General features: G+C 32.7%; 1 protein-coding gene across 3 annotated transcripts in view; it reads left to right on the top strand.

Annotated features, from left to right (window-relative positions):
* The window catches only part of CNKSR2 (connector enhancer of kinase suppressor of Ras 2), a 258846-nt gene that overhangs the window by 143534 nt on the left and 100934 nt on the right, over positions 1 to 14378 (top strand). For all 3 annotated transcript variants that reach the window (XM_007469301.1, XM_007469302.1, XM_007469303.1), the window contains exons 10-11: positions 6541 to 6674; positions 11828 to 12039. In XM_007469301.1, coding sequence (XP_007469363.1) covers positions 6541 to 6674; positions 11828 to 12039 — 346 coding nt within the window. The remainder of the gene's footprint in view (positions 1 to 6540; positions 6675 to 11827; positions 12040 to 14378) is intronic.

The following is a 14378-nucleotide window of genomic DNA, read 5'->3' as shown; positions in this document are numbered from 1 at the left end:
AAATGTATGGGAGAATTAGCTGGACACTGGAAAAATGTTGATTGAAATCATCACTGGGAATCAACAATTTTTAAAAACATTTAGGAACCCAGCTTTTTTTTTGGTGAGAATGCATCTCAAAAATAATCACTAAAATCAATGTTGGAATTCGATACACTGATATAGGTTTCATTAAACACATTTTTAGTATAAAATGATATAAAGCTGTATCATTAGAATTGCTCCTAAACTGTTCTAATCCATAAGTCTCTTAAATCGATGTGATCGTTTCTTGTGTGGTTTTTGTGCTTTTCACTTTAAATTTTATTGCTTAGCATTACCTTGATGCCATTTTTACAGGATATTTAAATTAAATACATTTGAGCAGAAAAAGAAATGGAAAGCAAATAGTCATAGGAGTCAATTTTGTCTTTCAACTGGTGTAACGACTGAAGAACATTAATTGATTGTTACATTTCAAATACATACAGATATGAATGGTTAAAGTCATTCTGTAAAAATAAAAAACTAAGCAATAATAAAATTTTTTTTAATATCAAAGTTATAGGTTGGGGTGACTGAAAAAAACATTGGTAGCAAAGTTTATGTTTCTGAGAGTTTTGTTTTAAAAGCATGTTTTGAAGAGGAAGACGAGTAATATTAGATATGACACGAGAAGAAAATAAGTTTTAACTAAAAATGTAACGTGCTGACTGGGAGGCAGAAACAATTATATGTTTTACATGCTCAAATTAGTAAATAGCTGCAAGCAATTGTCACATTACATTTTTGTTCACCAGTGTTTAAGCAAATTAATTAAAGGATCTAAATCACATTTGTGTTTTTCAACCAAATGCTTTCAAAATGTTAACACTGACTACAAATAATCAGCTAAGATGAAAAATTATTTTTAGTTTCTTTATTCTTTAGCTTCCTATTTCTTTAGTTAATTTCTTAAAAATGCTTACTGTAAATTGAAAAAATTGCAAGTCCAGTTTTAATGTTGCAGTATCAACTATGCCAATAAGAGTGGACAGCAATAAATACACTAGTGGTAGTTTCAGTACAATGTGCAAATTTTGATGATTAATTGGAAAAAGCCATTTTGTAGTGTGACTCTAAAGTCTATATTAGTTGTACATTGGGTAACTACATACTTACTTTTAGGCCCATATATCTATTTTTAACTTATATAGATATAGCTTCCTGATCAAATATATGCTTGGAAAAAATGTTTGTTTTCTTTGTAGTCTGATAGGAAAGGGAAGGTTACATGCTTAAAAAAGAAGACTCAAATCTTTTGTATTTATAACTTTGGATTCTAGAAAAAGCTGTGAAAAAACTGAGTGCGAGAATTTTGAATACAAGTGTTTCTCTTCCTTAAGCTCTTTTCACATAATTTACTACTTAAGAAAAGCTTGCCCAGGAAAAATTATGCCCAGTAATTTTCCAAATTAGATCTAACATTCTTTACATGGTCAAGAAATTTACAAGTTTGTATGCAACTTCTTGCCTCCCAAAATCCAGAATACATTTTCTCTGGAGCATTTGTTTAGATGACTCAGAGTTGCTAACATAAAACAATATTTTGGTACTTGTATTGGGAATTATAATAAAAACGTGTTTGAACTGAATAAGGACTTGTGTGAATATTCTGTGCTAGAATAATGGGATATTGTGATCCATTTGAGTCTGTGCTTATTCCCAAGAGTGAATAAAATAAATGGCCAGGTTTTATACTTGATGTAATCATTCATATTTCAATGAGTATTTTCCTCCTGGAAGACAAAGCAAACTCTTTGTGATATTTGCATTAGTGAATTTTAGAGATAACTACATAATGTGTAATGCACCGTTTTAATCTTCAACATGGGGGCTGTCTTTATGTCATTGGTTTCATTCAAGACTTTATATAGCTCTATGAAAGCTGGGTCACTTACCAGATAGAGGGACAACTAAATTAAGATACGCTTGCCAAGAGTTGTTAAAATGTAAATTGTTTCAAATAAAACCTTTAACATCAGATGTAGTTTTTAAAGTATAGACGTTCTTTTCTCATAGTCTTTAAAACCATAGTGTTTTCAGAGGTACATTAATACCTTCCAGGTGTGCTCAGTTACCTTAGAGATGTTAGAATCGGGGACACAAGGAAAAGACCTGAGCCATCAGAGGATTTAACGTGAGATTTCAGTGATCCCTTTCCAAAGCTGAAAATTTTATTTTATAATAATCACAGTCTCCCGATGATGTTTAAACTGGATGAGTAGAATATTATCACTATAGTGAGTCATCACTCATGATTCAGAGGAAGATTTGTGCCGTACCATATTGTGGGATACAATTTGAAGGTATTTATATAGTTTAAATGGACAATATGAAAAATGTATGTGTACGTAACCTAATAAGTTTCTGAGTCCTGTTCACAGTAGTAAGTTATCGTTAATTGGCCTAAGGTTATAAATGTATATTTGAAGGGATGCATATGATCATTTTATTTAGGATTTGGATATTTTAAGAGATACATGCCAGTGCCCCCAAAATCTATCATAGATTTATTTTAGAAGAGTAACAACATATGTGCAAAATATGTCCTCCCTGTTGGAGCCTCACTGAATCTGGAAGGAAAACTTTATGTCAGTAGGACCATTTAGATATGAAAAATAAATTTTATGGCAGGGTCTTTCCAGGAAATAAATCCTCTTGGATAGAATCCAAAATGGATCCATATCATACTTGATTGCATACCGTAGTGGATCAAGTTATACTGAAGCTTCATGCTTACTTGAGTAAGAAGATGCAGTCTTAAAATACCCTTGTATTTTATCCATAAGTGGTGAAAGCTCTTAATTCTCTTCCTGTGCAGATTTTACCAGTTGAGAGAAAGAATCAAAAGGCAAAGTGGTAAAATAAAAAAATACTACCCTTTAATTCTATTTTTTTCCCTTATATTGGAAATTCTTTATAGTACAACGGTAACTACTTTTCTTATACCATTTTATGAAGAAATGATTAAAACTAAATGTTACCAAGGTAGGAAGAACTATCCTTCTGCACTATTATACTTACATATTTAGGTATTTTTTCTGAAACTAAGGCACATGTCTATTAAATTTTGAATTAAACGCTGAGAACTTTTTTGATTTGAGGGAGGCTGTATTTGTAACTTTTTGTGTATTTTCACGTACTTGTTGGTTATCAGTAATAGGTGTAATTTTAATGGCACTTGTTACAACTAGGAATTTCTCACTGATAATTTCAGCTAATAGCATCATTTATTCTGTGCTTGATTTAGTCACATTTTGCCTATCTTTCTAATATTCTTTAATGCCTTCTTCATTCTTTTAGTCATTTAATTTTCTACGCTTTCAATTCTTGTCCAGAGTTAGAACATTTTTAAGACATAATTTTAAATTATCACAAATTTCCTTTGGGGTTAAGTAGCTATTTCCATTTTCCCATGAAGCTTCTATTTTACCATATTTTATTTTTCCATTGCCTAATGTCTTTTTTTAGATGAGGTTCTCAAGAATAATGTTTACTTTTTAGCTTGGATTAGCTTGACAAAAATAGTACAATTAGTAGACAAAAATACAATGAATATATTTAGTGTTTACCATGTGTTTTACTTAGTACAGGCATACTTGATTAGCCAGTTGATATCTGCATGATAAACCAGTTTAAATGGTTTCTATGATTTACCAGTTAATAGAATAACTAGCCAGTAAGAGTTAAACAACAGGATTGACTAATTTCTTCTTTCTCTGAAAGAAGTTTTTTTTTTCAACCGCTTCAATTAATTGAACCAGCTGGCACAGTCAAACCTGTTATCTGTTTAAGCCTATCTAAGAGTCTCTTTCTTCTTCATTTTTGCTAATTTAACTAACTGTGTTAACTGAGGATATTAATAGCAACTCCCTGTTGAAAATGGAAACCTAGAGAAAATATCAATTTGAAGGAAGTTGACAAGGCTAATATTTAAATTTCCTGGAAGGGGAAGGAACAAGTACCCTATAACAGACAATCCTGGTAATAGTCCAGACAGAATAAAATATTTTGTTGGTCCTTACCTCACACTTCAGAGGTATTTAAAATATACTTGTAATCATTGACTACTACTTTTTTTCCTTTTTTCCTTTTTTCCTTCCTTCCTTCCTTCCTCTTTGTTTGGGGAGGGCAGGGATAGGTACTAACCAGGAGAAATTACCTTTAGTTCTACAGGTGGTAAAATAAAAGGAGAGAAGTCTTCAAAATAGAAGTAGTGACCCTAGAAAAGAAGAAAGAGAATAAAAATTTGTTAGATTATTTTTTTTAATGCTTGTGTTTTTAGAACTTGTTTTTACGTTCACTTGTAATGTTAGGATATTTTAAAATCAGAGCATATTAGAGCATTTTAAAGGCATACTGAATATAAGTTTTTCTCTCACAGTGCATCTGTTACAGAAAGTTTTGGCAAGTAATGTACTGTGTAATGAATGTTTTCTTTACATTTCTATAATGATTAATTTTTGGTTAGACTTGTTCTTTAATGTCATTTGTATTTAATACCAAGATGTCCTGACAGAGAGGAAACAATGATAAACCGAGTCACATCACAGATCACACTTGATCTAAAGGTCCTATCAAACCTCATAAATATACTACCATGTGTAAAATAGATAGCTAGTGGGAACCTGCTGTATAGTACAGGGAGCTCAGCTCGGTGCTCCGTGACGACCTAGATGGGTGGGATGGAGGGGGAGTGGGAGGGAGACCCAAGAGGGAGGGGATATAGGTATACATATAGCTGATTCACTTCAATGTACAACAGAAACTAACACAACATTGTAAAGCAATTTTACTCCAGTTAAAAAAAAAAAAGGTCCTATCATTCAAAGATCTGTTATAGAGGCATATAATACATCCTTAGAAAGAATATAATTTATTTCCTCAGGCTTCATGGTGTTCATCTGTACAGGTAACTCCTGATTACCTATATAAATTTCAGGATTTCCCATTGCCAAAATTTTTGTTTCTAAAAGACACGCACAGTTTAACTGGATGCTATTCCAAATCAGCATAGTTAAACATAATAGTCTTTACTGTGTACTTTCAAAATATATCAAAATTCCTCAACATGTAAACTTCCTATTTTTTTACATCATATAAGATAAAATACTGTAGAGTCCCAAAATAAATTATCAATTATTTTTCCCTTCTCTCTCTCTTTCTTTAATTTCTATTTCACATAGATTAAAACTTAACCGTCATTTTGGCAGGATGTGTGATTTCAAGCTATTAAGGTGAGCTGTGTAAAAAGGAAGGGCAAAAACCATGAACTGAGTCATAAACTATGTAGCCTACCCCAGTGACCTACATTGTACATTGTATTTATGCTTGGATTTTTGAACAAATTTTGTTTATCTGTACAAAAGTATTGTCACAATATAAAATAGTTGTACTATTGCCATTTTTTGAGTGTCCAGCAATACGTGTTAAAGTAATAGAACTATGGGTCTATACAGATATGCTAAAAAGTGTTTTCATACTGGCTAAAATGGCAACGTCTTGTCATGTGAAGATACAGTTAATTTTGTGATCATTATTTTTGTTTGCGATTGCATTAAAGTTCTTATTTTTTAATATGTTATTGTATATGTAGCTAAGCAGTGAGATCTGTAAGATAAACATGAAAATTTGTGAATTTTAGTTTCACTTTAGAATAATTTCTCGAACCACAATATCATTTCCAAATGCTGTGACGTTTAGAATTGGGAGTGCTCGTTAAGTTAATGCATCCTGATGTATTGCTTAATTCAGTATATAGAGAATCTTAATTTTTTAAAAAACTTATTTAATACGTAAATACAGGCATGAAAATGAGATCTATAGGTATGCAACTAAAAATTATTTTAAACAATGGTAAATGTGTGTGCCTATGAAAAATGAAATGATTGTGTCACACTAATCACCATACTTTTGAAGATGTACCATAAAATGACTTGGAGAAGACAGTATTGTTTATATTTATGAAAAAAGTACATTTTCCTAGAAAATATTCTCTCGTATTGGCCTTTCATACTCCATTTTTGTAAACTTTTTTGAGAATCTGTCACATTCTACTGACTTAGGAGTGTAATGTATCTTTTTTGGGAAACGATATGAATTATCTTTCTTGTATACCAGTCAGGATGTGAGTGAACTAATTTTTTGGGAAGTTACTCTTTATTATCTTTCTTTCAAAAGTGGGATTTTAACAAAGCAAATTTAAATACGTTTCTGACTGTGAGATAAATCTCCCCATTATGAAACACTGCATGATAGATTTACCTTATAAATAGCTTTTACACAGTTATGCCGTACACTAAGGTGAGTTAGGAACTAAGTGAAAAGCTCTAAAGCGATAAATTTTCTGTTTTTGGAGACTCAAAGGAATATCCATGTGCTAAATAACATGCTTCTTGATTTCAGCCAAGTTCAAAAACTTTGTAGAAATAGATCATTTAAAAATGATAACTATGTGTCGTTGTTGTTGTTTTGTGTGTTGTTTGTGTGCGTATGTATTTTCTTTTTCATTTTAACCAGCCTCTTATACCTAGAAGTCCCACAAGCAGCGTTGCCACGCCTTCCAGCACCATCAGTACACCCACCAAAAGAGACAGTTCCGCCCTCCAGGATCTCTACATTCCCCCTCCTCCTGCAGAACCGTATATTCCCAGGTATAAAACTAACCATCATGTTGTTCTACGTAGCTTCTAGCTGAAGACTAACCTAAGTGCATGTAAACTGTGAAGTAAATTCTCACGAAACACCTTGGATATTTTCTCAGTTAAGAATTCTGAGCACATTCTGGAAAATCATTGCCTTATAGAGACTGTACTCTAGTTAATAATAACAATAACTAATTTGTATTAAACACTCTACATTAAATATCTTATAAGCATTATCTCACATAATAGGAAACTAATATAAAATAACAGCTAGGATTATTTTAGTAAGTAAAAGATAAGTGAGGCTCTTTGGTAAGAAGCCACAGGAAATCTCGTTACTTTGAAGCATTTCGTACTTTATTTCTAAAAGAGAAAGTTAGAGATAACTTCTATGCTTTCTTAAATGTATGTAATGAGGAAGATTTTTTTTTTCTTGGATGATGATGAGGGAGAGTGTTTCTTCCCCCAATACCTCTGTCTCTACAGTTTCCACTTGGTTAGTTCATTAGTGTTTCTTTCAGAAAGTAGAGAGAGTTTGCAAGAGAATGAGTTGCCTTTAAAGTCTATTTTCAGATTTCTGGAGGCTGTATCTCCATTTCATGTTCCAAATTCCTATTTGAAATTCTTGGCAGGTGGAAGACTATAACTTTGTGCCATCATGCATTTTGTCCAAAAGCATTATGATTTCCAGCCTTGTGGAATACAAAAATTATGGAAAAGGGCCAGCACTAAATGGGGATAATTATTACCAATCACAAAGTATTTGATTCAGTTTTTAAATTAGTTGTGCAGTCATTCAAAAACAATAATTTAAGGTCTCTTGTTTCCAAGCTATACTTAATATTAAAATTCTTTAATAAATAAAAGTACTGAAATTCCTTGTTTTAATTAATTTTCACTATTCTTCACTTTAGTACACCTAATGTTTCATTCTGTTGGATATGATGGTACTGACATTTTACTATCTAAATGCTACATGACAACATGGCATGTCTGCAAATAGTGTGTTGTCATCTACTAATAAAACTGCAGTCAATTTTATTAACATTTTAGGTCTTTTTTTTGAGAATTAAATGTGGTTGTGAGAACATGGTTTGTGAGAAGATACAATTTACTAAGCTGGCATTTCAAAAATCGTTCTAATATATAATTTACAGTCATGTTAAATTTACAGTCAGATGTACAAATTCATCTGATATCCTAGTCAAATTCAAGTTGAATTTTAATCTATTAAGATAGTGTCAGACTTTTTGAATACTCTTGTAAGAGGAGCAATAAAACCATGTGTGTTTCAAATAAGAAATGAATCTTTTGGTTTGTTTTCATTTTAATGGGAAAGATTTTTATTTCAGTGCAAATGATTATTTAAAAGACCTTATTCTTCAGAGGGCTACATGTACAGATAAACATCGGGAAATTATTTTTAGCAAGTCTCTGTGGTTTTTTCATGTTCTTTCCTTGTCTCTTGGATAGGGAGGAACTTGTAATAAAGAGAGTATTTCCTAGACAGAATGTATTTAAAATGTACTTCAGAAGACAAAGGAGCTAAAGAATCCAGTTCTGTCCTCTAAGTGTGGTGCAGATATGATGAAGGCAATATATTGAAGTCAATAAAAAGCTTTAAGCTTTAAACATGCTGTTTACAAAAACAGGAGAATGCAAGAGATTGAAGTATCAGCATAGTGGTACTTGTTTTGGTAGTATTGCTTGAACGTTCCATACTTTTCAGTAAAATTCATAATTAGGGTATTATCTGTCGCCTTAATTGATTCTTAGTCTAGTGTGTAATTTAACAGAATGTTCTAAATGTTTTTGAGCCAGATTATTAGTTTCCTAGTCACACAATCGTTTGACATAGCCCAGTTAGAAAATATGTGCATGAGACTCCCTTTGTACCGCAGCCTCATATAAATTATCTGCATTTTCTGGTTTGACTTGAAGTTATGGTCATAAAACTTTTTGCATTTGTCATTCTTTTATAGATACAGCTGTGGCTTTTTTTTCTCATTTTGAGGATGAATGAGGCTCACCTAATTTAACTCATCTGAACGTTTACTTTTTCCTACATTAAAAACTTTTCTTTATGTAGGATAGGCATTTTGGTGATAATTTGAATTGTAAATAATAAAAGCTTTCTCATCTTAAAACCAAAAAATCTTAAAAATGGTAGGACTAGTTGTCAAATTAGGTAGACTTTTTTTCATGTGATTATAATTCTTTGAACACATTTATTCCAGAAAAAGAATGTGATTGCAAAAGTGACTTTTTCTCTAAAAGAGAAAGCACTCATGTATGTGAAGTGAGTGAAATTTGGTCAGTTTTTTATTATATAACTGTATACAATTTCGTTATCATAGTATACAGTGAACTCTTATACTTAACCAAATTTCTTTTTCTATCATGAAAACCAAGAATTTGTAGGTCTTGCACAACTATGAAAGTTAAATACTAATTTCTCATATTAATTTTACTGTGAGCCATTAAATATAAAGATAGTCCAGTGAAGCAGTGCTCTAACTTTCCATCTGTTCCCTTAAATCCTTTTTAGAGCAAAAGTGTAGGTTTATTATATATATGTATAGATGTATAACATTAAGAAAATTTTTATAGCAGTACAAATTAATATGTTGAGTTATTCAGGGTCTCATAACGTGAATACATATACACACAGGCACACCCACTTATATACGCAATACATGTATCAATTCATTCTACTGCAAAGTTTGGTTTTGATCTTACTTTTCTTAATTCAGCTTTATTGAATGCATCCCATATAGACATGTCTAATAAATCTTCTTTGTTGGTAGAAGACCTCTCTTTCATATCATTATAGATAAGGAATACCAGCCCTTCCCATTTTCTACCACAGGGTGTGTCCTTATAAGTAGAGCATGGTGAATTAACTAGGGCTGAATCACCCTCTGATCTCAGCTGCATTAACATTCATGTCACAGACCTGACAGAAACGTCTGCCCGTTTATGGATAGGCATAACCTTCCCCAGTGCCCCAAGTTCATTAGGGCTGTTTCCAAGCTAATTGCAGTGTCAGTTTCTTTTTGCTAGAGGACTAACTAACAAAAAACACCAGGCAATTTGTTAAGGAAAAGTTTTTATTTAGCCGAAAATAAAATTGTGCCTGGATTTTATATTTATTTTCTTTGTGTTGCCTAAGAACTAGCTTTCATAGTTAAAATTTGGTAATAAGCAATACTTTTATTTATACGATGGAATATTATGCAGCCATAAAAAGAAACGAAATTGAGCTATTTGTAATGAGGTGGATAGACCTAGAGCCTGTCATACAGAGTGAACTAAGTCAGAAAGAGAAAGACAAATACCGTATGCTAACACGTATATATGGAATTTAAGGGAAAAAATGTCATGAAGAACCTAGGGGCAAGACAGGAATAAAGGCACAGACCTACTAGAGAATGGACTTGAGGACATGGGGAGGGGGAAGGGTAAGCGAGAGAGTGGCATGGACATATATACGCTACCAAATGTAAAATAGATAGCTAGTGGGAAGCAGCCGCATAGCACAGGGAGATCAGCTCGGTGCTTTGTGACCACCTAGAGGGGTGGGATAGGGAGGGTGGGAGGGAGGGAGATGCAAGAGGGACGAGATATGGGAACATATGTATATGTATAACTGATTCATTTTGTTATAAAGCAGAAACTAACACACCATTGTAAAGCAATTATACTCCAATAAAGATGTAAAAAAAAATTTTTTTAAGTAAAAGAGTGACAGCTTGCTGATTCAGTCAGTCTTGAGAATATTATTTACTACTTTCTACATAGTTCAAATAATAGGAATATAGTTCTGTTCATTTGGACAAACCCAACCTAGACATTTGTATACTGAGAGAGAAGTATAGTATAGTGTAGTATAAAAGTATAATATTTTTGGTGAACTGAAACTCATATTTTAGAATTGACATTAGCTTTATAAGCTCATCACCATCTCATAAGACTTAATAGGTCACTTAAAAATTTGTTATTTTTATCTGTCTTGTTATAATTCAGTTTATTCTGTGGATTTAAGATTTCAGTCTTGGCACTTAAAATTAAATTTTATCTGGCTTGATAGTATTCATGGCACTGTTTAGGGTAGAACTGGAAACAAGAACTAGGAAGAAATAAAATTAGTGATCAACAAGGAAAGAAACGTTGCATTTACATCCATAGTCATGTTCTAGAATATGAGCTTTTCTAACAGAAATTTTATAGCTAGTCAGTGAAATTATCATAAAATAAGCAAGGTTCATTTTAACTAATCCTAAATGGAATATTTCTACCAAAATACCACTCATTATTGTCCCAATCACCTGGGCTGTGTGATTAATATTTACTATGTGTGAGTAACAGTTTTAGGGATCCCATAAATTTAAATTAGAGATTTTTCACTTCAGAATCCTATAGAAAAAATAAAAATCAACTTGCCATCATCTTAAATCCCATTCTTAAACTCTATATATGATAAGTTTTCTCCACCCTCTCTCCACAAGAAATGTTGCTGATGTGTAATTAAATTTTGATATATCCATTTAGAATGAGTTCCATGAACATATCTTTTTTTACTATTAAATGAAATATTACAGTTTAAATACAGAGAATAATTCTTTTCATTAAGGTTTACTTTAAATTAATAACAAGCTGTTTGAAATTCTTACAACACCAGTTTATATAGTGCTAACTTAGTTCTTAAGGTCACAGTACCCTCACAGAAGTGGCAGTTCTTAAATACATCTTTGTTTTTAAGCAGTGCAAATATTACCGTGAATCAATTAGATAAACTGGCAGAAGAAAGCTACATTGTTAGCATTGTTAACATTATACCTATTTTCTTAAGCACTAAAAGCAATTTATGAGCTAACATGATTTCTTTTATGTGCCATAGTATTGAACATGGACTAGAGCAGGAGTTAGAAGATCCATGGCCTATGTCTAGCCGTGTAACCTTTAGGCTAGTCATTTAACCTCTCTGAGCCTTGGCATTTTTTTTCCTGCAAAACAGGAATAATTTAAAGTTGCCCTATAAACCTCAAAGTTTGGAAAGATCAGAAGATATATAGGAAGGATACTATTACGACTTTAGACTGTCTCTGTCATTTTACCACTGTAACACTTTTCTACATCATTCTCCTTTACCCTTTCTTTAGGGATGAAAAAGGAAACCTTCCTTGTGAAGACCTCAGAGGACACATGGTGGGCAAGCCAGTGCATAAGGGATCTGAATCACCAAATTCATTTCTGGATCAGGAATATCGAAAGAGGTTTAATATTGTGGAGGAAGATACTGTCTTGTATTGTTATGAATATGAAAAGGGAAGATCAAGTAGTCAAGGAAGACGAGAAAGTACCCCAACTTATGGTAAGAGTTCTTCTCTTACATTGATGAAAGAGCTTATGTCTGGTATGGGAATCTCAATTTCTTTTCCTAGGCTTTTGGGTTGTGAAAATTACTTGATAGCTTTTGAATCTTTATAATTGATCTGTGTCTGTCGTGTGCTTCCAAGTGGAATCTCAACAATATGAGGCATGACATTAAAAATTATTCCAAGTTTTCCAAAAATAAGCAAGAATAGTAGGTAGCCTTTTAACTCATTAATGATTTACAGAAACCTTTTTGACTCACATGTAATTTTTGTAGATCAGGTGTTACCGAACTGGACTAGTTCAAGGGTTTTTTTCCCCTTTTTTTAATGAATATTTACTGTTAACATGACATTTAAAATAAAATTTCCTTATTTCTCAGGTATTAAAAAATCTTTAGATGGACTTTTCTGGGTAAAATCTCATCTCAATTTTTGTTTTTTATAAGAAGCTGTAAATTTTGAGTGGATTTTAAATAGGAAGGACATAATTTATTTAAAGCAAAGATGGACCTAGATTTACCATGTCCCAGGATTTTTTATCTGACTCCTGTTTTTCCATGCATGACCCAGAAAGTAACCCAGTCACAAATACTTAAAAATTGATAGAGTGTAGCTGTAAGATTTGCAGATAAAGTTGCCTAAAGTTAAAGTAGTAACACCTATGGTCCTATTGCAAGAATGAGTGTATTGAACTGGAATTCTATGCTCCTTCCTTTTCAGTTTTGGGGGAAGGGCAGGATCCTTGCTGATTAGTCCAGACTTGATCAGTGGGAGCTGAGCAGAAGGAAAGTTGTTTCTAACTTTCTCTTTGAACCTGCCTCCCTTACTTTTTCACTATGGCCATATGCCTCCCTCCTGTGGTTCCGAAATATTACCTACCTTATTACCGCCGCCCTATTTCCTTACAGCTCTTTGGTAATAATTATGTATGAAAAGTTTTGGCCAAAACGATCCTAAATAATAGGAACCATACCTATCTTGCTTTGTGTTATTCTCTGTACATGTGCTGTTTTATCATGTGCTCCTCCTCAATTATACTACTCTGGTGGCACTTATTTTGAACTGTCATAAATTGAAGGTATTTGTACCTTTGCTTTTCTCCACTATTATATTGTGAACCTCTGCAGTATAGAGGCCTGCCATCTTTTTATCCCTGCCCCTGCCCCATCACATGAGATTTTTATTTTTGTTAATTCGTTGCACAAGTACTTATTGACTACCTATTATTGGATAGGCATTAATGTATATCAACTCTTCTTTTGTTATGTCCCAGAATTTTCTGGCTATTTTATACTTGTGTTGAAGTAGATACGAATGTTTAATTTAAGGGGAACTTATAGTCACCAGATGAAGTTGATTATTGACAGCTTTATAAAAAAATAGTTTACTAAGTTCTTACTTAAATGGCCCTGAATTGTTAGTTCCTGCAGACTATGGTTTAAAGCACCTAGTGCTATTATGTTCCACAGATCATATCTCTTCCAATAAAACAGAATACCATTTAAATTTTAGAAAAAGTAGATATCCTATAGATGCTTGATACACTTTTATAAACCACTTAGGAGAAAAGAAATGTATATATGCTTAAAAGAGGGATAACGAAGTAAAAGCAAAAGTTCTTTTACGTTTGGTCATATAGTCTGAACTTTCACTAGAGATACTTATAGATACTTCAGTAGAGATTCCCTGGCACAACTTGAAAGTTGTTCCAGGTAACTAGCAGTTTAATGTATATTTACCTTTTTAAAATCAACTCTTAAATAATAAAACTTACCTTTCACATACGTGAATTTGTGGCCATAGTATTCCCAAAGATTAATTCATTTGTTAACTCATTCAGCTAATATTAGTTGTGTACATCAGGTCAGCCAGGCACTTGGGATGCAAAGATGAATAAAACATAAATCTTCCCTGGAAGGCAGTCACAATGCAGAGGGAAAAAACAAAGAGATGCAGTGCAGCCACTTTAGGTAAGTAAGAAGGTGTGAACAGAGTGCTGCAGTAGCCTGGGAGCTGAAGCCCCAGAGTCTTCCTGGGAAGTCACATAAATAAAAGTGACATTTATGCTTGAGTTTTAAATGATGAATAGTCATCATCCAGGGTTTCTAAATGCTGGTCATCCCCACTAAACACCTGACACCTTCTCAAACCTAGATCTGAGATCTGAGGGTTTATATAAATCTCCCAGCCCAGACCCTAAAGGTCCCAAGTAACTTCAAACCTTAATAAGCAATAATTGATGACAACTTCTTTATTTAACCTATAAAATGGTCCCATTACATGGACCCCCAAGTGTGACAATATTCTCTTGGATTTAAAAACAATGATAATGAAA

This window comes from Lipotes vexillifer, unplaced genomic scaffold (assembly GCF_000442215.2).
Source record: "Lipotes vexillifer unplaced genomic scaffold, Lipotes_vexillifer_v1.1 scaffold1442, whole genome shotgun sequence".
NCBI lineage: Eukaryota > Metazoa > Chordata > Mammalia > Artiodactyla > Lipotidae > Lipotes > Lipotes vexillifer.
This window is presented reverse-complemented; position numbering and strand designations above follow the sequence as displayed.